This window comes from Saccopteryx bilineata, chromosome 2 (assembly GCF_036850765.1).
Source record: "Saccopteryx bilineata isolate mSacBil1 chromosome 2, mSacBil1_pri_phased_curated, whole genome shotgun sequence".
Taxonomy (NCBI): domain Eukaryota; kingdom Metazoa; phylum Chordata; class Mammalia; order Chiroptera; family Emballonuridae; genus Saccopteryx; species Saccopteryx bilineata.
The window spans coordinates 336822669-336850603 of NC_089491.1; the positions used below are offsets into that span (position 1 = coordinate 336822669).

The 27935-nt window shown below is 40.3% G+C and overlaps 1 protein-coding gene across 4 annotated transcripts in view; it reads right to left on the reverse strand.

Annotated features, from left to right (window-relative positions):
- Positions 1-27935, reverse strand: part of CHCHD3 (coiled-coil-helix-coiled-coil-helix domain containing 3) — a 291050-nt gene that overhangs the window by 164220 nt on the left and 98895 nt on the right. For all 4 annotated transcript variants that reach the window (XM_066262325.1, XM_066262326.1, XM_066262324.1 and 1 more), the window contains exon 4: positions 15366-15483. In XM_066262325.1, the coding sequence (XP_066118422.1) occupies positions 15366-15483 (118 nt within the window). The remainder of the gene's footprint in view (positions 1-15365; positions 15484-27935) is intronic.

The following is a 27935-nucleotide window of genomic DNA, read 5'->3' on the forward strand; positions in this document are numbered from 1 at the left end:
GACTCAACAAATTCAAAACTGAAATCATACCAAGCACATTATCTGACAACATGCTTTGAAATTAGAAATCAACTGCAAAAAAGAAGTAAAGAAACCTACAAATATGAGGAGATTAAACATACTACTAAAAAATGACTGGGTCAAAGAAAAAATAAAAGGAGAGATCAAAAGATACATAGAGACATGTGAAAATGACAATATGACATACCAAAACTTCTGGGATGCAGCGAAAGCAGTAATAAGAGAAATCTCAAGTAAACAAGCTAACATTACACTTTAAAGAACTAGAAGAAAAAGAACAAAAGTAGCCCAAAATCAGATAAAGGAAGTAATAAAAATTAGAGAAGAACTGAATAAAAAAGAGAAAAAGATAATATAAAAAATTAATATTAGAAAGAGCTGGTTTTTGAGAAGATTAATAAAATTATCAAATCCCTAGCTAGACTCACTAAGGGAAAAAAAGAGAAAAGACTATAAACAAAATCAGGAATGAAAGAGATGTTACCACAGACACCACAGAAATATAAAGGGTCATACTAGAATACTATGAAAGACTATATGCCATGAAATTCAATAACCTAGAAAAATGGATAAGTTCCTATAAATATATAACCTTCCCAGACGGAATTAAGAAGAACTGGGAAATCTAAATAGACCTATCAACAGTGAGGAAATTGGAACAACCATCAAAAACCTCCCCAAAACTGAAAGTCCAAGACCAGATGGTTTCATTAGTAAATTCTACCAAATATTCAAAGAAGATTTAACACCTATCCTTCTCAAAAGCTTCCAAAAAACTGAAGAAGAGATAAGACCTCCTGACACATTTTAGGAGACCAACATAAACCTGATACCAAACCTAGCTAAGAACACACACACACACACACACACACACACACACACACACAGTAAGAAGAAGAAAAAAGGAGGAGGAGGAAAAGGAGAGGGAGGGAGGGAGGGAGGGAGGGAGGAAATTAATTAATTAATTAATTACAGGCCAATATCTCTGATGAATACAGATGCAAAAATTGCAAACAAATACTAGAAGATCTAATACAAAGCTACATTTAAAAAATAATCACCTGGGCAGTGGTACAGTGGATTGAGCACTGGGATGAGACGCTGAGGACCCAGGCTCAAACCCTGAGGTTGCCAGCTTGAGCACAGCCTCATGTGGCTTGAGCGCAGGCTCACCAGTTTGAGTGTGGGGTCACTGGCTTGAGTGTGCAACCATAGACATGACCCCAGGGTCTCTGGCTTGAGCAAGGGGTCACTGGTTCAGCTGGAGGCCCCTGGTTAAGGCACATATGAAAAGAAGCTATGGACAACTAAGGTGCCACAACTACGAGCTGATGCTTCTCATCTCTCTCCCTTTTTTCTGTCTGTCCACATCTGTCTGTCTGTCTCTCACTAATTAAAATAATAATAATATATCATGATCAAGTGGGGTTCATTCCAGGGGCACAAGGATGGCTCAACATATGCAAATCAATCAATGTAATACACAACATTAACAAAACAAAGAATAAAAATCATATGATCTTATCAACAGATGCACAAAAAGCATTTAATAACACAAAATATCTGTTTACAATTAAAACTCAACAGAATAGGTATAGAAGTAAAGTACTTCAACTTAATAAAGGCCATATATGACAAGCCCTCAGCTAATATACTCAATAGTGAAAAACTGAAATCTTACTACTAACCAATGTCACCCAATAAATTTAATTTAATAAGTTAAATTAAACCTGAAAGAATAATTATGCTACAAATGGGCAAGGTAGAGATATAATGATCAAATTTTGAAAAATTAAAAGATTTTTAATGAGTTGAAAAAATAAATGAGAAATAAATGAAAAGAAAGAAAGCATTTAGAAAGATGAATCTTTGGACATGGAGGAAGTAAAAAAAATTCTATAATATAGAAATTTTAGGATGTTTAATAGTTATTATTTAAAAGTATAAAGTGGGCCAATTTCTGTGTCTTTTAATTTAATTGTGTGTATATACATATATTGTTATCAACTTGAGTTTATTTTGCTAACAAAGGTCTGAGATTTCATTCTAAGCCAATAAACATATCAGCAGAAAGATCCCACTCTCTTATGTCCAAGAAAATTACCCCACTCATTTTGACCTTTTCAATACAGTGACTGCTAACTATTTATACGTGTGCCTATGATTAAACCAATTCTACTAATCGGAGTAAGTTTTCAATAAGAAAAATTCAATTTACTAAGAAAATAGAGGCTTTCAACTGTAAATATTTTCCTTTTCTTAAATGGAATTTTTTTTTAATAACTAAAAAAATTAAAAATAGATGTGACTCTTGGAATTGGTAACCTATTCATAAAGCAAAATTACGTTATGAAAAGTCAATTTATAAGTACATAGAACTTTGCACTCTAAGAACTCGTTTTATGTATTTATTCATCAAGGTGACAGACCTGAAGAAAATGTACATTAGTGACCTTGTCCTCATCTTAAACAGAGAGAAACAAAGAGCATAAAGAAAAAGAGCAATTTGCCTAAAATTACATGGAACAGTACTGGATGAGGAGTGGGAGGGGAGCAGAGAAACAGGGGAAAAAAGGCTATTTCAGATTAAATTATTGTTCAAAGAACTCTGTAGAAAAACAAGAAGAGTTTATTCTTCAATAGTTTTTAATGCTACAACTTGGATGTTTGCTATGCTTCAAAAACACAGGCTCTATCCAGATGCTGATAACAGCATTTAACTTGTTTTAGTCTGGATTCAAGAAAGCAAATATCCAAACACTTGTTTCTCACCCACAATATAAAATATTAATCAATATGCTGCACTTCTTCATCTGCCTTCTTTTGCTCATTCTATTTTCCCCTTTCTAAAACTCTAGCAAAGACAGCAAGAATTTATCAACGAAAGGGTCACATGGTCCTTGCCTTGATCCTTCGGCTTGCAAATGTTTACAATGTTTTAAGAGATGATAACTAAATGCAACATGTGATCCTAGAATGCATCCTGTTCTAAAAGAAAAAAAATACTGTAAAAAATATTACTGAAATCTGATTAAAAATTAAAATATCACATCAATGCCAATTTCTTCAATTTTGACAACTATTCTTGGTTATGTAAGAAATACTAATTTTTAAGGCGTAGGTGTATTAAGGGGCAAATTGGCATGATGTCTGCTGACCATGCTCAAATGGCTCACAAAAGTGTGTGTGTGTGTGTGTGTGTGTGTGTGTGTGTGTGTGTGGTGTATAGAAAGAGAGAAAGATAAAGCTACTGTGGTAAAATGTTTAAAAATAGATAAATCTGAGTAAAGTTCTTCGGCTGACAACTTCTCTGTGAGCTAAAAATTAAGCAAAACTTAAAAATGTAAAAAATAAAATTTTAAATACTGTATCATATAGCATCTTAAAAATGCCTTTGTCACATACAATACAAGTATACATACACAATCTAGCAATGTCTATAATCAGCTTTTAATTTTACAATAGTAGAGCTGAAGTAAAAATTAGTTATCAATTGTTTCCTGTTATCTTACCAAAGCTGTGAGGAAAGAAAGAGCATCAATTTTGGAATTAAACTAATTTTCCATTCCATTAATTACCCTGCTGGCTATAAGAATTGGAGTTAAATAGTTATATAACTACATCCCAAATTTGTTTCATTTTTTTTAACTTAACAAATCACCAAAATGGTCAATAACAGTTTTGAAAATTCTTTTTAGGGCTTGACTATACAAGCAAAACCTGTGACACAGCTTCACTTTAAATTTCTCTTACAGCTCAGTGAAAACATAAAACACAAAATGGATAGAATCATATGCTTGAGTAAAGTGGGCATTACTAAAATAGCTAACATTTTCTCTTAAAAACTATCTGTTAAAGGAAGCTAATCTCTATTCTCAACAAGCATCCTACCAGATTAATGTCTCTTTTTATTATCCAAAGCAGAAAAACTGTCAAATTACCATTTACCTCCCCTAAGAGTACGTAAAGAGTTTACAAAGCACACAAAGAAAGGAAAGTTTCCTCCTGTGTTCCTTTAAAGGCAAGGGAACTGCACCTGACCAGGCATTGGCACAGTGTATAGAGCATCAGATTGGGACGCAGAGGACCCAAGTTCGAAACCCCGAAGTCACCAGCTTGAGCGGGGGCTCATCTGGTTTGAGCAAGGCTCACCAGCTTGAGCCCAAGGTCGCTGGCTTGAGCAAGGGGTCATTCGGTCTGCTGTAGCCCGCCTCCCCCCCACACATCAAGGTACATGTGAAAAAGCAATCAATGAAAAACTAAGGTGCTGCAACAAAGAACTGATGCTTCTCATCTCTCTCCTTTCCTGTCTATCTCTATCTGTCCCTCTCTCTGTGTCTCTGTCACAAAAAAAAAAAAAAAAAAGAAAGGAATAAAAGCAAGGGAACTGCTACAAACCAAGTCCTTTTGTATCTTTATCAACCACCTCTCCCTAAATATAACAGATCATAAGCAAACTGTTTTTAAATAAGTACACCTGAAATGACTTATAAACGTATACAATAAGCCCTAGCCAGATAGCTCAGTTGATTAGACCATCATCCCGACATGCCAAGGTTGTGGGTTCAATCTCGGTCAGGGCACATACAAGAGTCAATCAATGAATGCATAAGTAAAACAATGAATCAAATCTCTCTCTCTCTCTCTCTTCCCCCCTCCCTTTGTCTTTCCATAAAATCAATAAGTTTAAAAAAGTTTCAAGTATACAATAACACTTCATTTTTAACCAGTATCCTTTGCAATGCAGAGATTCAAGTGAGAATTTTTTTTTTGAAACATTGAATTTGCAACTAAAAGTGTCAAAACGTTTTCTGTTCTAAATGGTTTAGATGGCAAGTTTAATTCTAACATGTATTACTCTCTTCCTTGCCCTTAAACGGGTTCTTCTTGATCTCTGGTTATGGCATGATATGCCTCTATCATTTTACTAAAGCAGTGGCACACAAGGCCTACCAGAGGGGCGAGGGCGGTCTATGTCTGCTGAGCAGCCCATCATGCCGTGATGCTTTTCCTTCACTCCCGCGAGTGCTTATCATATGCATGATTTTTAGTGCCTTTTCTCTGTCTGCAGTAATGTCAGCTTTGTCCATGTGCCTGTCCCTAAAAGTCCTCTCCCACCCTTTCTAACACAGGGGTCCAAGCCACTGCAGGTTAAGAACATAACAATAACTAAATCTGCTAACTTGTGCCCCAAATAGGGTCACGGAGGCAGAGGGGAGCTGATTTATGTAGCTCTCGCCCTATGCAACCTTTAGGTTCACAGCCTCTTTGAACATGTTTTATCATCTGTACCTCTATCAACATTAATTAACATCAGATATGATAATGAACTTGAAAGCTCTCCGTTAAATAAGTGCTAAATGCAAATACGAATTATTTTTGGTTGTCATGCTGGTTACTAATAAAGCTCACAAACATTATGGCGCTATCTGAAAACACTGTATTTCCTTTTGGGTTCAAAGCTCTGCTCCTGTGGGAGGATTCACTTTTCATGTCCAAGCACAAAATGTATGTAAGTGTGGATAGACTCTCCAATAAAACTGGCCCTGGGACACTAACTGGTGTTCTGTCTTATCAAGAGGCTATTCAACACTATCCTGAGACTGAATCAACAGGCAGGGGGAGTTGAGACATACAACCAAGTGTGGAACTTGGCGACCACTCGTCACAAGTTGGAAAAAGGAGAAGTCAGCTGGAAAACTCCTCCAGACTTTTGACCTAATTGACAAATTTCTGTGACAATGAAGACATCTGATAAGTTTACCACAAGTAATCAGAAATTATTAGTGCTGATCATTCCATTATATATATATAATTTGGGGGGGGGGAGGCAGCTTGGCGCTGTCTGAGTAAATTATATTCCGCCTGAGGCTATGTAGCTCACCTCGAATTATTTCAGAATCATCTAAAATGACGCATTTTTCTATTAAAATGATGAATGGGCTAAATGAGGTATGTAATAAAAACCGCAGGTTTGTAAACAGATCCTTGCTCTCTGGAGAAGGGAGGCCTCCATTTAGTGATTCTGCCCCTCGTAATTTTCAGGAGTAGTCATCCTTAAAACGCGGTTAGTAAAGAAAAGAGTGGAGAAGAGTCGCAATGGAAGCAAAGGGTAAACATCTTTATGGCTAAAAGGAAGAACCCAGCGTTCATGAAAATCAGCCCTCCCACCCCCAAAGCAGGGCACAGCTCAAAACATCAAGAAACATAAAAAGAGCATAACTCGGTTACATTTAGGAACCGCATCTTAGCAATAAAAACAGGGATACATACAGGAAATAACTACAGAGGTGTTCAAGAATGTTTAACATCATGAAGAATATTTAATGTCCAATAAACAAAAAGGAAGCAGATTTTCATTGCACATGGTCTATCACAAATTCAGCATTACCGCTACTTAATTTACAACTGAATTCCCTCCCTAAACCACATATCCACGCACAATAGGTTGAAAGCAATTCTCCAAGGCTGTGTCAGAGCTGACAGTGTGAGGTTTGCAACTGAAGACAAAGTGGCAAGATCGATGCTGAACACAAAGGAACACATTTGCCTTACGGTCTCATTCAAAACACCATGTGCAAAACACTCTTATTTGGGATTTGTAAGGATTGATGGAATTCATTATGCTTATGTTAAACTTTTAATTTGTTACAGGTGAAAGCAAGCACTCAGAGCTGTATTTCATAGCCTCTTCAGGAGAAATGAGATTATGATGTCAGTTCAATAAAATTCCAAGGCCCTAGTTAATTTCAGACCAGACCGTGAAGCAAATAAGTTAACAATAAATACCAGGTCATTATGAAGAGTCAGAATTATAACTAGCTTTTTGCACCTTAGTTACCTATAGATTTTTACTCAGTCCTCTCCATACGTCACCTTGACACCCATTATGACCCAAGTGATGGGATGTCAATATGCTATTTATGGCAGGGCTATGCACATAGGACACTGCTCAACAAGAGTTGCCCCGAGCCAACCAGTTTGCAAGAAACCTGACGCATTTTTTTAAAAAGTACATTTGGAATGAAAATATGACAGCACTTTCTAGCAGAATAGCTCCTCATAGCTGACTTTAAATACGACTAGTTGTTAAGAACATAAACAACGGCATTATACTCAACTGTGCTATTTTCTTCTCCAATTACTTTGTCAACAAGGTCATCCAGGCTGAGATAGTCCCTTGGAGAAAAGCAACAGGAGCAAATTGCAGTCACCGCTACACTGTGTTCACAGGGCAGACCTGTCAACCTTGACAGTGAGATTTAATCTCCACCACCAGAGCGCTTGGCCATTCTCTTGCTCAGGCCCCTCAGTACCTGCTCATTATGCTAGGCTATTTTTTCGGTAAGGGTAAGATCCCAGGGAATTCTGCAGAGCTGGATGGGGAGGGTATTTGACTATGTATGAGAAAAAATATTTTCATCTGGTTAAGTTTTGGTATACCGGCAATACTGAAAACTGTAATAACTGTCCTATTATTTCCCTGAGCTCTTATAAAGGCTAAGCTGGCCAACTGAGACGAGATATGTTTCTCCTCTTCCGCTGCAGAAGCAAGCAAACATATCTGAAGCTGCCTGGCACTCCATGACGAACTGTCTTTGGTTAGCAGTCTCTTCTCAGGGCTGTATGCAAGGGTAATGTGGCTTTACCTCACACAGAAACGAAGGCCCAAACAAAACAGCAAAGAGCATAGAGACAATGGCACACGAATGCTCTGTGCTAGAAACCACAACGCCCTGCTGAATCCCGACACACGGGAGGCACAGGGTGGAGCGCGCTCTGCGCCCACTGGTCCTGAGGGATGCTGCCCTGCAGACTTCCCGGTAAGATCCTTACCGAGCAAGAGTTAGCAGGCACCGGACTTGCAAATGTCTCCAAGCTCTCGTTCTCACCAATAACATTGAGGAAAACAGATAACGGCTTAGATCCCTCACACATCAAGTTGAAACTCTTATCTTTAAATAGTTCAAAAAAGCAACTCAGAATCAACACCTTCCTTTTTGGAAGTGCAAGCAATTAATACTTCATGCTTGTCAAAACAATAGGGGTGTAATGTCTATAGCAAGAAAACTGGCACGTGGCATGTAGAACCAGAGCAGTCCCATCAGTAGAGGTTAAGATCAAAGTACTAAATTGCACCCCAAAAAAGTATCTGTAAGTGCCCAATAAAAGAACCTGGGATACCTGAGACTATATCGCCACTTCCTTCACCTGGTTAATTTTAACAACTCCAAGAGCCCCAACTGATATTCGCTGATCTTCTCCACAGAACTGTTGAGCACGAACCTTGTTGATACCAAAATGACAACCCCCAACTGTACCCTTTGCCCTGGCAGGACCTCACATATTTCTGGGCAGCCATGGTAGTCTTATCTACTTCCTTTAATTTAGTCATTTCCCCCCAGATCCCAAATTCAAAACCTTTTTGTCTTTTACCATGAAATTTCAACTGTCACAGTATGTAGCACAAACAAAACACTGAAAAGGACAGCACAAAATTAATCAATTTCTCTTGATTGCTTCACTGGTGTGTTTCAGACAAAAAGGAAACTGGGGATGAAAAATGACATTTGTGAAACCGCTGCTTAAATTTGCAAAAACTAGATTTACGCATTCACCTACCATATTTTTTTTTTAGTGTTTTTATCTTTTACAAATTCAAAATTATAACAGAAATAGAAAAAAGAAACTCAAGGTAAGACTGACCTCCCCACAAACCCTGCACCAGACTGGAGACTGCAAGGAGAAGCAACTAGATCGAACGCCCCTGACCACCCCCAGGAACTACCAGTGCCTATCGCAGAGTAGGTGTTTAATACCTTTGTGATGGAAGGAAATGTGGAAAAAGACCAAAACACCTCATGATCTAACTAACGACCTCTGTTTCCATTCATTTCTTCCTCTATTCCACCCTTCACACTTCACTAGAATGAGTTCCCAAGCTGCCCATCTAACCACTTCAGTCCTCCCTTCACATCCTTGGGTGAACACAGTCCAGGGGTCCATAAACTCGTGATCTCGGCCATGCCAACTTCTTCCGCCTCATCCCCCAACACTCTGCACGCTGACTGCCCCTCAGCAGTTCCTCGCAGCGCCCCGTGGTCCCCATGCTGCTATGATTCTGCCTGCACCACCCTGCGCCTCACCTCCACGTGTGATGCCCACACACACCTGAGGACTCAGTTCAGGCCCTACTTCCTGGGCAATCTTTTCTGTTCTTCCCCATTTCCTCCCCTCCATTTCCAGGGTTTAAGAAGATTCAAGTCTTCGTTTAGTGAGTCAATCAACAAGTATCCACTGACTGCTGACTCTCTGCTAGGCACTGGCAGAGAAGAGGCACTCAAGTGTGTGCTGACCAGATAAGTGAAGACACAGCAATGAGTTTAAAAAAGTCCCTGCTTTCACAAAAGTGAAAATTCTCGCAAAAATAGAAGTAGCGTGGCTCTATAACAGATTAACAATTTTTAACATTATTTTAAATATATCTGTCTCCTGCCTGACCAGGCAGTGGCGCAGTGGGTAGAGCATCAAACTGGGACGTGGAGGACCCAGGATCGAAACCCTGAGGTCGCTGGCTTGGGCACAGGCTCATCCGACTTGAGCACAGGATCACCAGCTTGAGCGAGGGTTCATATACATGACCCCATGGTCACTGGCTTGAGCCCAAAAGTCACTGTCTTGAAGCCCAAGGTCGCTGGAGTGAGCATAAGGTCACTGGCTTGAGCAAGGGGTCACTCAGTCTGCTGTAGCCCCCCAGGTCCAGGCACATATGAGAAAGCAATCAATGAACAACTGCGGTGCTGCAACAAAGACTTGATGCTTCTCAGCTGTCTCCCTTTCTGTCTGTCTGACCCTATCTGTCCCTCTTACTGTCTCTGTCACAAAATAAAAAAGTTAAAAAATATATATCTGTCTCATACATTTTACTGTGAACTCCTCAAGGTCAGGATTTTGTCTTTTCCATCTAGCATACAGTAAGCACTCAATAAAACATCTGTCCAGAGTGAAAAACTTTATTTCACATTCAGGTTTGTAAACTCCAGAATATTTCAGTATCTACCCCGTTAAGTATATAAGTGGGGCTTCTTTTCAAGTTCTAATTAAAAACAACAACAACATAAGCCTGTGGTGATAAAAGGAAACGACTAAGCTAAAACAGTCTAATGAGAGAAAAAAGTTAATAAAATTTTAACTGACATTTTTAAATGAAATCAAATATAATTGTAAAGTCAAAAAAATAACAATGCCCTCTCTTAAAAAAAAAAAACCTAATGACACAGCAAATATTAAATTTATAAGACTTTAGAAGATCAACAAAATGTCAAGTCACGTTAACATTACAGGTTTCCTCTTACTTAGTCTTTAAGAAGTGTTTTCCTGCTCCTAAGAAGCATAGCTTTAATGTGAATTTTAATTAACTTTTCACGTGGGTAGAATTATCAGTGAACTGCCTTCCCCAAAACTTCTGGGTAATATCAGCTGATTAAAATACTGGTACCAGTCACTGGGAGGTAGGGCTGGTCTCTGGTCTACTCTCCTTGAATCTAAAGCAGGAATTACAGCTCCTCCATCTAAAGCAACTCTTCCAAACAGGAAAGTTTTGATCTGATCCTATTTTAAAACTTCAACAACAGTACCAACGTGACTCTGCCCTTTAAAGAGCTTCAAGAACGCTAGCTACTACAACTGTGGGGAGAAAAGCCTCGACTCACATCTAAGGAGACTGTAACCTAAATGTCAGCTGTTGGGGGGTGGAGGAAGATGAGGGGGAGGGAGGAGTTAGTTTTATTTCACAGTACCAGCATCACATCAGTTTTGTGGTCCCCCCCACCCAGTTCTCCTGAAAGACAGCTTTCCAATTCCTTCAAATGTGTGAAACCTAACCTTTACTTTCTTACAGGCTGCAACATTTGGGTTCTAAATAAAGAGGCACAAATCGATGTTTGGCCATCACCCCAAGACCCACGTATGAGGGTTAAGAATGGCGGCAATGGGGGCTCAGCGCTCACAGCGGAACAATGCTGGGTAGACTCTCACATGAACATGGGTGCTGACAGTGCCCGCTTCCCCAGCTCAGGACTATATATGATAGTAGGCTTGAAGTTCACACCACACATTTTACAAGGTGGTGGGGGTATAGAATCTGAAAATCTGGACGGTATCCACTGGGGGGGGGGAAGCAAAAAGAACTTTATACTCCCTCAACATTAATTATGTGTGTAATACTGCTTACTACATTAATGATTTTTCTAACTTTTAATTGTAGTAAAAGCCGTATAACATAAAACTGACCATCTTAACCATTTAGGAAGTGTACACGGTTCAGGGATACAGAATACCTTCACATTGGTGTGCAAACAACCTCCAGAATTCTCTGCAGCCTACAAAACTGAAACTCCATCCCCATTAAAAAGCTCTCCATTCCTCCCTCCCTCCCCACCCACCCCAGTTCCTGGCAACCATCCTCCCTCTTATCATCTCTATAAATCTCACTACTCTAGATACTTAATGAAAGTAGAGTCATGAACTGTTTATTTTTTTATGTCTGGCTTATTTCACTGAGCATTATGTCCTCAATGTTCATCTATGCTGCATGATGTGTCAGAATTTCCTACCTTTTGAAGGTTAAATAACATTCTATTGTATGTATATACCACATTTTGTTTATCCATTCATCGAATGAACATTTGGGTTGCTTCCACTTTTTGGCTATTGTGAATGGTGCTGCTATGAACATGGGCATTCAAGTATCTCTTTGAAACTCTTTCAATTCTTTTGGATAAATGCCCAGAAGTGGGATTGCTGAATCATATGGTGGTTCTATTTTTACTTTTCTGAGGAACTGCCATACTGTTTTCCACAGTGGCTGCACCATTTTATACTTGTCAATCTTGCTGCTGTCTTTTTGACAGTATCCATCCCAATGGATATGAGGTAGTTCCCTAGTAATTTTTATATTTTCTAAGTTTTCCACAATATTCCTGTATTATTCTTATAATTAGGGAAGTCCTGGCTGGTGGCTCAGTGGATAGAGCATTGGACCAGCATATGAACTTCCTGGGTTTGATTTCCAGTCAGGGCACACAGGAAAAGCAACCATCTGCTTCTTCCTCCCACTCTCCCCCTTCTCTCCCTCTTTCCCTCCTTCAGCCAGTAGCTTGATTGGTTCAAGCTTGGCACCAGGCATTGAGGATGGCTCTCCTAGAGCACACTGCCCTCAGGTGCTAAAAATAGCTCAGTACTAGAGCATCGGCCCTGATGGGGTTGCTGGGTGAATCCTAGTCGAGATGCATGAGGGAATCTGCCTATCTCCCCTTCTTCTGCTGTAAAAAAAAGAAAAAAGAAAAAAGAAAAAGAAAGAAAGAAAGAAAGAAAGAAAGAAAGAGAAAGAAAGAAAGAAAGAAAGAAAGAAAGAAAGAAAGAAAGAAAGAAAGAAAATCCAGTGATATACAGTCAACCATTAAAAGTGATCATACAAGTATAAACTTATTAGTATAGAAAGACTTTCACCATATAATCTAAATTTTTTCAATGTGAAGGTCATTGTAAGAGTTATACAAAACTATTAATTACCTTCTTTTTTTTTTTTTTAAACAAAGATCTTTTTTTTTTTTAAACTTTATTTATTTATTCATTTTAGAGAGGAGAGAGAGAGAGAAAGAGAGAGAGAGAGAGAGAAGGGAGGAGCAGAAAGCATCAACTCCCATATGTGCCTTGACCAAGCAAGCCCAGGGTTTTGAACCAGCGACCTCAGAGTTCCAGGTCGAAGCTTTATCCACTGCGCCACCACAGGTCAGGCTAATTACCTTCTTGTTGGGGGATATATACTCACACCAGTATTAATATGAATGTTTTATACAGTTAGTGGAATGTAAAAAGGAATATAAAAACAATAAACCAGAACTTAACAGTAGTCATCTCTGGATAGTGGTAATTTAATATCTTTTGTATTTATTTTCTGATGTTTACCACAGAATATACATGTCTTCTATTACAATAAAGGGGGTAATTTGGTAAATAAGTTGAGAGTCACTGGGTACCTAAATTACTGTAGGCAACCATGTTGCTGTGACCATGAACTATCACCCAGCTGTCTGAGACCACTCAGGCCAGGATGGGATCCCCTGAATCAGCTATAATCCTATTGTATTAATTCCACTTTTATTTCCTAAGTGCTTTGAGGGCTTTATTTGGCTAATATTACAATAGATGCTGAAATTTAGGAGAGAAGAGCACAGTAATTTGCCATCTGTATTCTGCAACCCCAGAGTCAGTAAAGAAGAGCCCTAACAAAACGGAAGCTACAATGCTAGTTTCTGATGCTTAATGTGCTAAACATTTATGCATGCAATAGACAGGATTTGTCAGCTCCAAAGAGAAAAATTGGCTGAAGATGGCTATTCCCCCCAAACTATATTACATAAGATTTTAGTTACTATTACATAAGATATTCTTATACTTTCACAAAAGTGAAAACTTTTTACACTTTGTCATATGCATGCAAGTATATCTAATGAGGATATTTTTAAATCCCAATCTTGCTTATCTCTCTGAACTAAAAAAACCCAACATGACAATATGTCCAAATTTAGTCACAAATAAGGAGAGAAAAGAGTACTTCAAAGGTAAGAGACAAAAGTTGGGGCACAAAAAAAAATCCCATCAAGGATTCTTCCACCCACTAGGAACTGAGAAGCTAGAGCCACCACCCTCCTTGAACATAAGCACTATTAACCCTCTCCACTCCTCCAACAGGGAGGCAGTGACATTGGTAGAAATGACTCTCAGGGGTACAGCAGAGATCCTCAACGACTGAATCACTCAACACTTAGTGTCTCTATCGCTGAGATTATCCTCCTTTTGGGATAAACGGTGATCCTGTCGCATCCCTTAGCCTCAGTTCCACTTAAATATGTGCGTCTTTCACGATGGCTACTAGCCAGTCCCTTAACATTTCTTTCTTAATCCATCATCCCTCTTCTGGCTTCACTGTCTACCCATTCAGCCTGGACCCTGGATGAGTCACTAGAGTAATAAATTCATCCATTACACATTAACTTCCTATAATTTCTTCTATGGGTATATAGGTCATAGTTTAGCTTTTCAAAATAAAGGACCAAGAGAAAGAATAGGAGAGAACAGAAACTGACCTTTAAAAAAAATTTTTTTAACAATTCCCAATTGCCTGCTAAACTAAGGAAATCGCCCTCAACCGGGCATTCACAATTCTCTAGTACAGAATCACATTCTATTGCCCCAACAAGTTCCCCACTACCCTCCAGTGGCTCTATGGTTCTGAGAGGTTACATGTGGGTTTCCAGGAAGGCTGAAGTGGGAAGGGAGCAATCAAGACCCCCAGGCTTCACCCAGAGATGTTCCACTTGTATCTTCCATAAATTACGCTGCACACAGAAGACTGGATATTACTCAGCCATTAAAATTACATTTTAGAAGAACATTTGGTCACATTAGAAAATGTTCCTGGGCCTGACCTGTGGTGGTGCAGTGGATCAAGTCGACCTGGAATGCCAAGGTCGCCGATTCAAAACCCTGGGCTTGCCCTGTCAAGGCACAGATGGGAGTTGATGCTTCCTGCTCCTCCCCTCCTTCTTTCTCTCTCTCTCTCTTCTCTAAATGAATAAATAAAAATAATTAAAAAAGAAGAAAATGTTCCTGATGCTAAACACTGTATGCGGCATTACCCAAGTTCTTAAATATGTAACAGATTCAGGAATAAGAATTGTCTGTAGGGAAACACACCCCAATGTAAACAGTGGTTGTGAGAGAACGACAGACTGACGGGTGCCTTTTCAACTTTCTTCTTTCTATTAATCATTTTTAGATATGTGTATGTGGTCTTTAAATTGAAAAAGAATGTTTTCCAATCATTTCTTTTCTTTAAAAAGATGGTTCTCGAAACTTCGTGCTTTATGTTTTCCCCTTTCTAAAGCCCAGAAAGCAACTTATGCAACCTCACTCAGCTCTGCTGGAGGCTTCTCAGACAGAAACCAGCCAGGCTGCTCGCCCGAGTGTTCAAATGCAACAAAACCAAGGGGAGGGAGGAGGGACACACACGGACATTATCCTGTCAGGCAAGACACATGGATCTCTGCCTCTGGGGTGCCCTTTGCGTCAATCATTCTGAAGTTACCTGCCTTAAAAAGTCCTTCATGGTTAATGTCAGCAAATTGTCAACTATTTATAAAAGGCAAGAATCAAGGACATCTAAGCAAAGACAGCATGAACTTTAGCAATACTAAAGGCAGGCATGAGCACTGAGCTGTTACCGGGCATTAGGGATTCCCGGGCGGACGAGACATTGCTACGACCCTTGTCATCCTCACCAGGTGCTTTGCCTTGGTACGGTCCTCCTCGCTCGATATCCGCTCTCGAAGGATAGCTCTGGTTAGCTGCTCGTTGGCAAGAGCCCTCTCTCGGTCCAGTTCTTTGCTTTGTTTTAGTCTGGAAAGATAAGAAAGATCTAACTCAGAAAGATAACATTTTATTGGCTTATTCTTTAATAAACGATTTAAGTAAAAAGAGAAACAGCTGAAATTGTCTGGACCCATAGTTTATCAAAAGCAAGTATATTTTCCTGGCAAATCCCTATGCAGCCTTTCCCCGAGCAGTTAAAATAACAGAATCCATGAAGGTTATCAATGTGACTGCTAAGCTGGTTTTACAAAGTTCTTTTTAGGTACAACTGAAATCCGCCCACTTTAAAATTATATCCCTGGTGCCGCATCTGCCCTGTGGAGATATCAGTAATAAATATAATTAGCAAGCCATCTACAAGACAGATATTTGAAGGTGACCATCTCTTCCCCTCAAAACTGACTGAAATCACCCGTGTACTGGATACACAGCAGACACTTAGGAGGCTGATGATGCAGTGCTAAGCAAGACAGACGTGTCCCCGTCCTCATGGAGCTTACAGTACGGCAGGGAACAAAAAACACTGTTAAGATGTCTTCCCTCCCAGTGAATGACTCCCATTCTCCGACAATCCTCATACGCAACACTGGCCTGACCTTCCAACAGCAGGGCTCCGCACCTCTGGAGCAACTCCAATTCTTCCCTTAGCTCCAAACTAAAGGTACCTACCTCTGCAGACATGGTCTAGCAAAACAGAACACCAGAACTATGCCTCCCAGGACCTGCACACAATGCTAATTCTGTTAATAAAGCATCTGCCTGCATTAGGTTTATCAGTAAGCTCGTCACACAATTAGATCGTATTAAGTTACAATCCACTAAAACCCCTCATTGTTCATGAAAAAGATAAATTGCTTTGGCACCAATCTTCACCACAGAGCCTGGCACATAAAGGTATTCAGATAAACGAGAGTACATTTCAGTCTCATTTCATGGACAAAGATTTTCTGATTGCCTTTTCTTCTTGGAGAGAATAGCCCCTCTATACCAACCTATCCCCAAAGGTTTAAGCGACGCTTTGAAAGGAAAGGCTAAAATTGTGATGTTGGTATAAGTGAAATTCTGAGTGAACTCTACTTTGTAAGTGGAAATGATGAGGAACAAATTAAACTCCATACTAGTCTATCAAATTTAGTTTCCAAAAATTACTGAAAGTAGAATTTTTCAAGAGAAAAAAAAAGTTACTATTTTTAAATTGCTACATCATCCTGATACCCTGTAATTCTCAGAAATTAATTAGATAAAATCACCATGTAAAATATGCCCCAAAGTTATGATGCTTTCGCCCTAAAAACTGTGTTCTGGAATAAAGCTGAATAATAGAAACAAATTAAATCCAACACTTTGAAATCCTCTAATGCAGGGGTAGTCAACCTTTTAATACCTACTACCCTCTTTTGTATCTCTGTTAGTAGTAAAATATTCTAACCGCCCACCAGTTCCACAGTAATGGTGATTTATAAAGTAGGAAAGTAACTTTACTTTATAAAATTTATAAAGCAGAGTTACAGCAAGTTAAAGCATATAATAATAATTACTTACCAAGTGCTTTATGTCGGGTTTTTGCTAATTTGGCAGAATAAATATTTATAAAACAACTTACTATAGTTAAATCTATCTTTTTATTTATACTTTGGTTGCTTCGCTACCGCCCACCATGAAAGCTGGAATGCCCACTAGTGGGCGGTAGGGACCAGGTTGACTACCACTGCTCTAATGCAAAAGAAAATTTTTCTTAAGCGATAAGAGCAATTACACCTATACAGACCAAGTTCCTCTATATTATGTCAAAATCGATTTCACAATAAGAGCAGCAACATCGTGAGTCTATACATTAACTCAGTGGACATGTATGACTATAAGAGAACAGCAATAACCAGAAGTCCTGTCATTTCCCGACAGCAGCAGTTCTGACAGTGTGGTCCACATGCCAGCAGCACCCACAGCATCACCTGGGAGCTTGTTAAAGATGCATGTGCTTAGACAGCCCCCCATACTAGCTGCGAGCAGAAACTCGGGGTGCCCAGCTGTCTCTTAGTAAGCCCTTCAGCTGATTCTGATACACACTGTCAAGTTTGGGGGCCACAGCCTTCCATTACCGAAAGGTAGTTTCACCCAAATAAATCCCGGAGATAAAGAAAAGGAGAGTCATCAAAAAGGAAGTGGCCCACATAAGAAAATTGTTTTGAGGCTACTGAGTCAAATTCCCAAACTGAGCAGTGAAGTATTTTTACAAGTACATCACTGGCAAGTAAAAAATATGCTCTATTTTATATGTGAGATGGAAACTAAAATACTAAAAATTACTATCGTTTATGGATCAGCTGTGGCTTGTCAAGCACTGTGCTCACAGGCACTGCAGATGCATACAGAAGACTATACAAGTTACATTAGAACTCTATACAACTAAGTCTCTCTTGTATCTACCACAATTGGTATAATACATTTTAAAATAGTTTATTTTAATAATAAATGTTTTTCCTGAGTTTATTTGCATGTGGCATAAATTTTAATTATAAAATGGAGTTAGGCACTGGTCGGTTGGCTCAGCGGTGGAGCGTCGGCCTGGCGTGCGGGGGACCCGGGTTCGATTCCCGGCCAGGGCATGTGGGAGGGGCGCCCATTTGCTTCTCCACCCCCCCTTCTTCTCTGTCTCTCTCTTCCCCTCCCGCAGCCGAGGCTCCATTGGAGCAGGGATGGCCTGAGCACTGGGGATGGCTCCTTGGCCTCTGCCCCAAGCGCTGGAGTGGCTCTGGTCGCGGACGCGCCCCAGAGGGGCAGAGCATTGCCCCCTGGTGGGCAGAGCGTTGCCCCTGGTGGGCGTGCCGGGTGGATCCCCGTCGGGCGCATGCGGGAGACTGTCTGACTGTCTCTCCCCGTTTCCAGCTTCAGAAAAATACAAAAAAATTAAAAAAAGGAGTTAAAAGTGGCTGAACTATAAGAAATAATATATAAAGTTTTGGCAAGTTAATGCTATAAAAGCAAAAAAAGTACAAAATTCTTCACTGTTATAGTAAATAATAAAGGTTTCTCAGCTTGCAATACCTGGTGCAGATGCACACACTTTGGAGTTGAACTCCGGGGTCCAAATCAAGGCTCTACCGCCAACTAGCTGAGTGAGTGCTTTAGTTAGCTCCTAGGTCCCGTTCTTCTCAAGTGTGAAATGGGCTGGTAGGTACCTATCTTCTAGGGTTCTATATACACAGAGCACTCAGCACAACGCTGGCGACAGAATGAGTAGCCACACATGTCAGGTAAAAACAGTAATGACAACAGTGACCACCAGGAATTCAGAGAGCAGGGATTCTCTAAAAAGCAGGAAACCACCGAGTTCACCGCTTATAGCTTTGTCTTCTCCATCTCTGTATTTCAATTTTTCACCAATAAGTTCTGCTTTCTTTTTATTATCTGCAAGGGCTTCTAAAATCAGAGACTGACAACAATGGCCGGGCAGCCCTATCCACTCACAGGCCTTTATTTCTTCCCCACCTGGCTCCAAGCTCCGTAAGGGCAAGGATCTGGGCTGCTTCGGTCCCTGCTGCGTCCCTGATGCTTTAACAGTGCCTGTCACACGGGAAGAGCTCAACAAGTACTCGTTCAATGGGCCGGTGCGTGAAGGAACAAATGGTGTCATTTCCAACCACAGACCAAAGGGAGAAAACCAGCGGCAGAAAACGAAGACGGGAAGATAAGAAACAACTAGAGAGGCAAGCTGAACCCACAAGCCGAAGCCACCAAGTTATAAGTGTCCCAACTGTGATCTAATCCCAGAGACTACACTAAGGCACTTAAACAGCAGGATGCTACAACAATTTCATTTTAGAAGATATTCTGTACTCTACACTATCAGAGCCTCTGGAGTATCAACACCAAACTGTGCTTGGCTCTTGGCTGCAGAGGCCTGGGAGTGGCACAGGTGGACTAAAACCGAATTTACTTTTCCATCTGAATCAATCCTTCCAATTACTTTCGTTTACCCTTACAAACAGACTGCATCTTTAAGAGTCTGGCAGTAGGTCCAGGACAAATTCTCATTACCTACCAGCAACTCAGCAGTACAATTTAATTACCCTAAGTTTTCCCAGCTTTAAAATTTCAAGATTCACGCCCTGGCTGGTTTGCTCAATGGTAGAGCACCAGCCCAGCATGTGGATGTCCCAGGTTCGATTCCTGGTCAGGGCACAGAGAAGTGCCCATCTGTTGCTCTATCCTTCCCCCGCTCGCTTCTCTCTCTTTCTTCTCCTCCTGCAGCCATGACTCAACTGGAACAAGTTGTCCCCGGGCACTAAGGATGGCTCCACAGCCTGTACCTCAGCTGCTACGATGAGCTCGGTTGTTGGACAATGAAGCAACGCCTCAGCTGGGCAGAGCATCGCCCCCTAGTGGGCTTGCCAGGTGGATCCCGGTCGGGGCACATATAGGAGTCTGTCTCTCTCCTCTCCTGCCTCCCTTCCTCTCAGTGAATAAATAAGTAAGTAAATAAATAAATAAAATTCACGGTTCAACTATATAACATATATAAGTATATGTCAACATATATAACTATATATAATCCTAAGGTCCCTTACGGTTAAAAGATAAACAAACATCACACATTGAATATATTATCCTCCATTCCGTGAAAACTCATGAGAATGGTGGTGGTGATGAACAAATGAAACCAAAGAGTATTTTCTCCAAGTGTTAGAGTTTGCGCTCAGTTGGCACCCATCCTTGGAGTTTCCTACAACTTGAGGAAAACGACATTCTCAGTCAGAATAAATGGGATTCACAAATTCGTTCAATATGTCATTATTGGGTGACAGACACTATCCTGGCTGAGGGTCAAATGATGAGCATGAGAGACATAGTCCCTACCCTCATAAAGCTCAAACTCTGAAAAGTGCATTGTTTGTAAAAAGTGAGGACTCTGTGAAGCTCTATGAATGCAGAGCTGATATCTGAATTGAAATCTAACAAACACTAACTTGACAATGTGGGGAAAGAGAACGGGTCTCAGTGGAAGCACCAGTTGGGTCCAGAATCACTGGGAAAGATTTTTTTTAACTGGGAAAGAATTTTCTTTAGAGTTCTGTGACTACGGGTTCAGATACCAAAGGTTGGCAGATCGAGCATCACTGAGAGAGATCTCTTAAATCCCCCCCCAATATACACACAACATTCAATACACACAATTTCCAATAAAAATTAGCACAAAGCTTAAAACAGTCCACTGATGCTTAAAATCACCTTCATAAGTTTAGAGGAAAAAAATTTTAGAAAATTTTCGAGGACAATTTTGCTTTCTTTCCAATTATGTTGAAGGGCCAAGTTTCCCATAAATGGGGTAACTAGTTGAGATTTCCTTTTCACGTTAAGATGTTAAATGCAATAGATCAGAAATTTGTAAACTGTATTACTCCTCACGTTCCCCAACTTTCCCCGTTCCCCAACTTTCTCCTCCGTGAAATTTATCAAGAGCCATATTTTCTTCTAATAAGAAAATATTATGTCCTCTTTCCCTGGTTCCTTTAGAGCAGTGCTGGTCAACCTGGTCCCTACCACCCACTAGTGGGCGTTCCAGCTTTCATGGTGGGTGGTAGCGGAGCAACCAAAGTATAAATAAAAAGATAGATTTAACTATAGTAAGTTGTTTTATAAAGATTTATTCTGCCAAACTTAGTGAAATCCGACATAAAGTACTTGGTAAGTAATTACTATTATACGCTTTAACTTGCTGTAACTCTGCTTTATAGATTTTATAAAGTGAAGTTACTTCCCTACGTTATAAATCACCATTACTGTGGAACCGGTGGGCGGCTAGAAAATTTTACTACTAACAGAGACACAAAAGTGGGCGGCAGGTATAAAAAGGTTGACTGCCCCTGATTTAGATCATTTAACAACTATTTTGCGAAGAACAACTGCTTGTGTTCTCGGAAGGAAGCACCCCGTTCTCTTCAGCACTTCCACTCCTGCACCCTCGGTTTATATTCCAGCGAGCCGCCCTATTCAGTGACCATCTATGAAAGGCAGATGTCCCTATGATCAAACCATCATTCTCTCACTCTGAGCCAAAGGAGCTGACCCTGCTTTCTAGGCCTCTCTGAAGGCTGCCGGGGCTCTAATTCAGAAGCCCGGCTGTTTTGTAAACACACACAAAAGAAAGAAGAGACCAGTGCTGGCTGACAATGAAAGGCAGCACTTGATTTCAAAGGTCCCTGTTAGGTGAAAAGAAGGCAAGAGATAGAAACCAGCCTTTCATTATTAACGTGGGTTTCCAAAGACTTAATAATTATCTCAAAATAAAACCAAACATCCCAAGTATCTTGGAGAATACATTCTCTTTACTTGCTGGCATTTCCTACTATCATCTGAGATCTCCTGGCCTAAGCCTACTCTGCCTTAAGCCCATGGTAATAAGTTTCATTTAAATTTCCTTTCTTTAAATACCTATCTCCTCATTTAAGTTCTCTAGAATTTTAAGCAAAATAGTAGGAGTTTAGTGTAAACTTTTCTTATTTGCATTAAGTAATTGGATTGCGTGGCCAAGTTTAATGAAACAAACACCAGTCAGCTCTGCCCTTACACCAGGAACCCTAGCAACTTAGCTCCTCTAACCAGAATATTCTCAACCAGGTAAGAGATTTAAGCTACACCAGCAATATCAATTTCTAAAAACCAAGCCAGTTTCCTATCATGAATATTATTAGAAACTGTTCTTTTAAATGGAAAAGAAAAATAACAATAAACCACTCACAGCCATTCAGCTCTCACAGATACCTAGTATATTAAATCTAGTTCTATATATAAAACTTGCCAATCTTACTTTATTCCAAAGAACCTAACAAGTTTAAGAAAGTGGGAAGGGCATTTTGAAGTTAACTTTAACAAGGCATTTTTTAAATTTTCTTTTTCTTTTCTTTCTTTCTTTTTTTTTTGTATTTTTCCAAAGCTGGAAACGGGGAGGCAGTCAGACAGACTCCCACAAGCGCCCGACCGGGATCCACCCGGCACGCCCACCAGGGGGCGATGCTCTGCCCATCTTGGGGTGACGCTCTGCCACAATCAGAGCCATTCTAGCGCCTGAGGCAGAGGCCACAGAGCCATCCCCAGCACCCGGGCAAACTTTGCTCCAGTGGAGCCTTGGCTGCGGGAGGGGAAGAGAGAGACAGAGAGGAAGGAGAGGGGGAGGGGTGGAGAAGCAGATGGGCGCTTCTCCTGTGTGCCCTGGCCAGGAATCGAACCCAGGACTCCTGCACGCCAGGCCGACACTCTACCACTGAGCCAACCGGCCAGGGCATTTTTTAAATTTTATAATATTCATTCAACTGCATTATCTTCCAAGGTGGAGGAATTACTATCACCCTTTATTTCTTTGCACATGAGAAGCACTGGGATGTGGAAAAGGACACAGGAGACCTGAAATGCCCCAAACTGATGATTTCCACAGACATGTTTCATAACCTCCCTAAGGGTAAATCCCCTCTAGAAATTAGCCTCCCTTCCTTCACTCACTTCTGTGGTCATATAAGGACAGTTTTACAACCCTCTATTATTTGTCATGATTTTAAAACAATTTCACTTTTTATTTGTTCTTCGTATATCCAGTCAGAGTTTGCGGGAGTCAAAACTATTAGTGGCCCTTTCCCAACATGGCTTAACTTTCAACAGTCCTAAATGTTTCCCTGAACTTGCGTCCTGCTCACTTGGCCATTCACAAACTCTCCAATTTATCTTCATGTAGGGTGACGCATAAGTAATTCTATATAGTTCTAGCTTAGAAAATTACTCTATAATTTAATATATAAGGTCATTATATCACTGAGGGAAAGCTGATAAAAACTTCAGATAATGGGTGAGAATAAATGGGAGGCTGAGACCATTAGAGATAAAGGAATTTGATTAAATGATTTATCTAAAATTAAACTATGACCATTATACACAGACAATATCCGCAAAGCACTGCAATGTACTTGACTCAGAAAGACAGATTCAAACACTGGAAGAGAAAAATGAGGGCCTCCAACCTCAGAGGTCATTGTCAATGCTAATGATGGATTTTACTTCAATGCATCATACTTTGTCAGGACATGCTGAACGAGCATTCAAAATACTGTTTACTATTCATTTTATTTAACAGAAAAGCTGAGCTGGTGGTTCAAAAACTAATTACAAGACCACTAAAAATAATGACAGAAGAAATGCACAGCTTTCTATTAATAAGACCTTACAAAAATAAAAGTACATAGTAAGTGTAATACTTCTCAGATCAAATTACTTAAAATCTTGGAAGGAATGTGTGTCCATTGAGATTCTGAAATAAATACATAGAAAGGGGTGTTAACACAGCCACCGTCTACTTCTACTCATATATCATATGTACCCATACGTACCTGTATGCAATAGTGTATGTGTAACAGGAAGAGTGAGCACTTATCAATATTAATGCTATGAGCCCAGTACTGTCTTAAGCAGCTGACAGATATGACTCATGTAATCTTCACAACAGCCTTATCAAATCAATTCTTTATTTCAGATAAGGATGTTAATGGTACAAAGAAGGGATGTAAAGCCAAAGCTTACTGAAGTTATAAGTCATTTGACCAAGGCCAAAAGGCCAGTGAGAGGGGCAGCTGGACAGCCTGACTTCGGAGCCTGCATTCTTACAGAAGATATATACACACACATTACAATGTGAGCCATGGGATAAGAAGCTTGTCTTATGCATCACTGTGGCCCAGACACTAAAAAGTGCCTGGCTTTTGGCAGGCATTACATAAATATTTTTGAAAGAATGAACACGGAGTGCAAGCATAGTTTAATACTATAAAATATAGGTACTCTTTATATAATGGTAACGTAGCAATAACTAATGCTGCCTTGGAAAGTCAAATAACTGACATCCAGCTAAACATCTAGTAAACCAGTATCATTTAACCAGCATTATGACCCGGTTCAGATTATAAGAGGACATTTCTTTTGGTTATCGATGTTTCTACGTAAGTATCATTTAAAATGTGGTTCGGAATTTAACCAACAAGATTTCCTTCCTTTGTACAAGAACATTAAACACAAGTGATTCTGTTTTCATTCATACTGAAATGTAGTCACAAGCTGGAGACTTTCCTGCAAAGCTTCAAAACGATGCTGGAAGAAAAGAAGAAAGCTCAGCCCATGCCCAGAAGTCGAGGACGACTGCTGAGGATCACTGGCCGCAACAACGCGGTAGTTCTTGTCCCCCTTCTCGGTGATCACCTCCCATGCGCACACTGCGTCCTGCTTTGTACCTGAAGTACCTATTTCAGTTCTCACTTGGAAACAAGTTCTGCCTGTCTTAGACTTTCTGAGACCATTTTCTAATCAAATAAACTCTCCTATTGCACTGAAAAATGCATTTATATTTGGAAAGAATTCCAATATTAGTTTACAAGTCAATGTCACCATACCCATTGCCCATACACCCCCTTCTCCCTTAGGATTTCACAGTGACTCTCCCCAAGGTACACAACGTTGAAGCACCCGTCTTGCCCTGACTAGAAGGACCTATGGCTGCTTCTTTATCTGGCTTGACTGAACATTTTTAAAGACATCTTAAACCGAAATAATCAACTTTTTATCTTAAAGTATACATCAACTGTCATTTTCTTCAAAACACAACAGTGGTAGGAGTAGGGAGGTAGAGACACACTGTTAAATTGTGTGATATTAGCAAGGGCTTGAAAATAAAGTGTTTTATAGAAGTAGCGGAAGGAAATGTCTCTACATGACCTGTTACTACTAAAGATTTGTTTAGAAAGTATCTATGCCCCTCCCCCTTGTCAACACCCACTGGATGGGGCTGTGGCTGCCTGTGGACTAAGACACAGCAGGAGAACCACCCTAGCGTCAGCTGGAGCAAAAGGAACCAAGGTCAAATGCAGGTATCTCTGGGGCAAACCCCTTGCATTGGTCCAGCTGGGCAAGCCACCAACAACTGGCAAGCAGTGGCCCCTTTGGAGATGGGCAGCTTCAGACATGGACAGATGATAGTGGGAGACGGCTCCTCCTGAAGATAAGAAATGAGGACAGTATTCCTGGTTCAGGAGCCTGAGAGACAGGGGTGGGCATCTTGGTATCTTAGAACCACAGCCTCTTAGCATCATCATCACTTAGTATCACAGCATCTTAGTATCTTTAGTACACAAAAGCACATCATGCCTTTTACAGTGTCTCTCACTATGTATCCTTTCCATCAAGGACACATTTTTGCCAGGGCACATATTTTGAAACTATGTCCTTGATAAATTGGTAAATACCAGAGAGTAAGAGAGAGAAGATATTGCCATTCTCCATTCTAAGACTTAGTGAGGGAAAGTATCAATACTTCTTTTCTACTTCAAGGGCTTTACGGCTTGAATCCACCAATTGCAACCTCCCTGCCTCTACCTGCATTATCCCTCTCCAACATTCTCCTCGCCTAACTCACTCCATCTCTTCTTATGGTAGATGCCTTAACATTAAAGCTTAGTGCATTCCTCCGTCAAGACCAGAGTAAACATTTTTAAGAAAAAAATATTCCCACAAATTCCTTTATTTTTTTAAGATCAAGTAGTGTTTGAATTTCTAATCATTTTTCATTCATATACTGAACCACAAATGTGCCTAATACATAAAGGTTAATGACTGTTGTCTTCATAAACTGCTTGTTAACCATTATCCAGCTGTGTTTCTTTATTCTCTTAGTGCTTATAACCTTCAACTGTACCTTTTCTCAAACTTCTTTCTGTTTGGTATAGCTTTGCCAATCCAATAATTTACCTTTATTAAGGTTAAAACAAATTACTTTAAGTGTGTGTCATATAAATAATACATAGCTCTTGGTGTGTAGGTGATGTGTGTGTTTTAACATAATGGCAGTTGTGGCAAGTGACAATTTTTTTAATTTTAATTTTATTGATTGATTCAAGGGAGAGAGAAGGGAAAAGGGAAGGGAGAGAGGAGGAGGGAGAGAGAGAAACACGAGTTTGTTGTTCCATTTAACTATGCATTCATTGGCTGATTCTTGTATGTGCCCTGACCAGGGATAGAACCGGCAACCATGGTGGCACTATGCTCTAACCAACTGAGCAACCCAGCCAGGGCTGTCACGATTAACAGTATAACAACTGATACATTTAATGTTATATCTTCCGTTTTTATATTATGTTTACTATTACTTTTATCTCTTTTTTTCCCTTTCCATGTTTCCCAGTTATATCACGTTACCAGACATTCTCTTCCCCTGTGGTGCTTCTCGATGCAGTTAGTAGTCATTCCCTTCCTTAACACTCATGTACACTTTCTTCCCTACTACTGTTTAAGAACACAATTCCTACTATTTTCTCAACCACTACACTCTGCAAACTCAGTAAGATATCATTTGCATACTTTGATTTTTCCAACCCAACTCTTAGCTAAGAAAGAGTTCAGTGTATTAAATTCATACAATTCTTGGTTTTCTTTCTAAGGAGTTCTCTTCAATTTCAAGAACCCTTATTAGTACTTTTAGATGTTCCCAATCATTCACGTGCACAACGCAAAGACTGATTGTCCCAGGCACTTCTCCTCTCCGCAGTTCTCTATATTAAGATCTCTGTTGTAATCAATGTGTGATGTGGTTAGCATTGCTTTTGCAAGCATTTCCCTAAGATGGACCAGGCTGTCAGATATTTAACTATGATTCCCAGTGTCACACCCGTCTTCTATCCTCTGCTTTGTGACGTGGGAGCTGAGAATCGGTGTGCTTTGCCGCAAGGTCCCTGTTAGGCTCCACCAATAGAGGGAGCCAGAGGGTGGTGGCTAGGCTGGAGGGAGAAATGGTTACCCTGTTTGCAGTCCATGCCTTCTAGCATCACTCGGGCCTCTCTGCTGCGCATCAGCCGGCTCCTGCAGCAGCAGTCAAATCCAGTGTGCAGTTTGCTCACACGTGCAAGATCAACCTCATAAATCCCACACTCTGGAGATACCAGCCCACCCACAGGGAGGCTCAAAAATCTGCATCCCAGACCCCCTGCCTCCCCTCCAAGCTCAAAGACAGAGAAGCCCCTCCAGGTAGGAGGCACCCCCTCCTCAGATACCTGGGCTGCAGCCCCAGAGCCCCCTCCTTGTCCAAAGTGCAGTACTGGAACGGCTCCTACTGTCTCCTGCCAGGGCCACCTCTGGGATACCTTAGGGCTGTGCTGCCCAAGCCGTTGCTATCACCCACACGGGGCCTGGAGCCCACAAAATGCAGCTTGTCCAACTGAGATGGGTGAGCAGTAAAACACACTGGATTTTTTAATACTTAGCATGAAAACAGAAATGCAATATATCTCATAAATAAAGTCCACATTGATTACATGTAAAAATGATCATCTTAGATATACTGGGGGAAATAAAATATCTTTAAATTATTTTCACTTATTTCTTTATTTTATGTTTTTTGACGTGGCTACTAGAAATGTTTTAATTTCATAAATAGTTCAAACTATATTTCTACC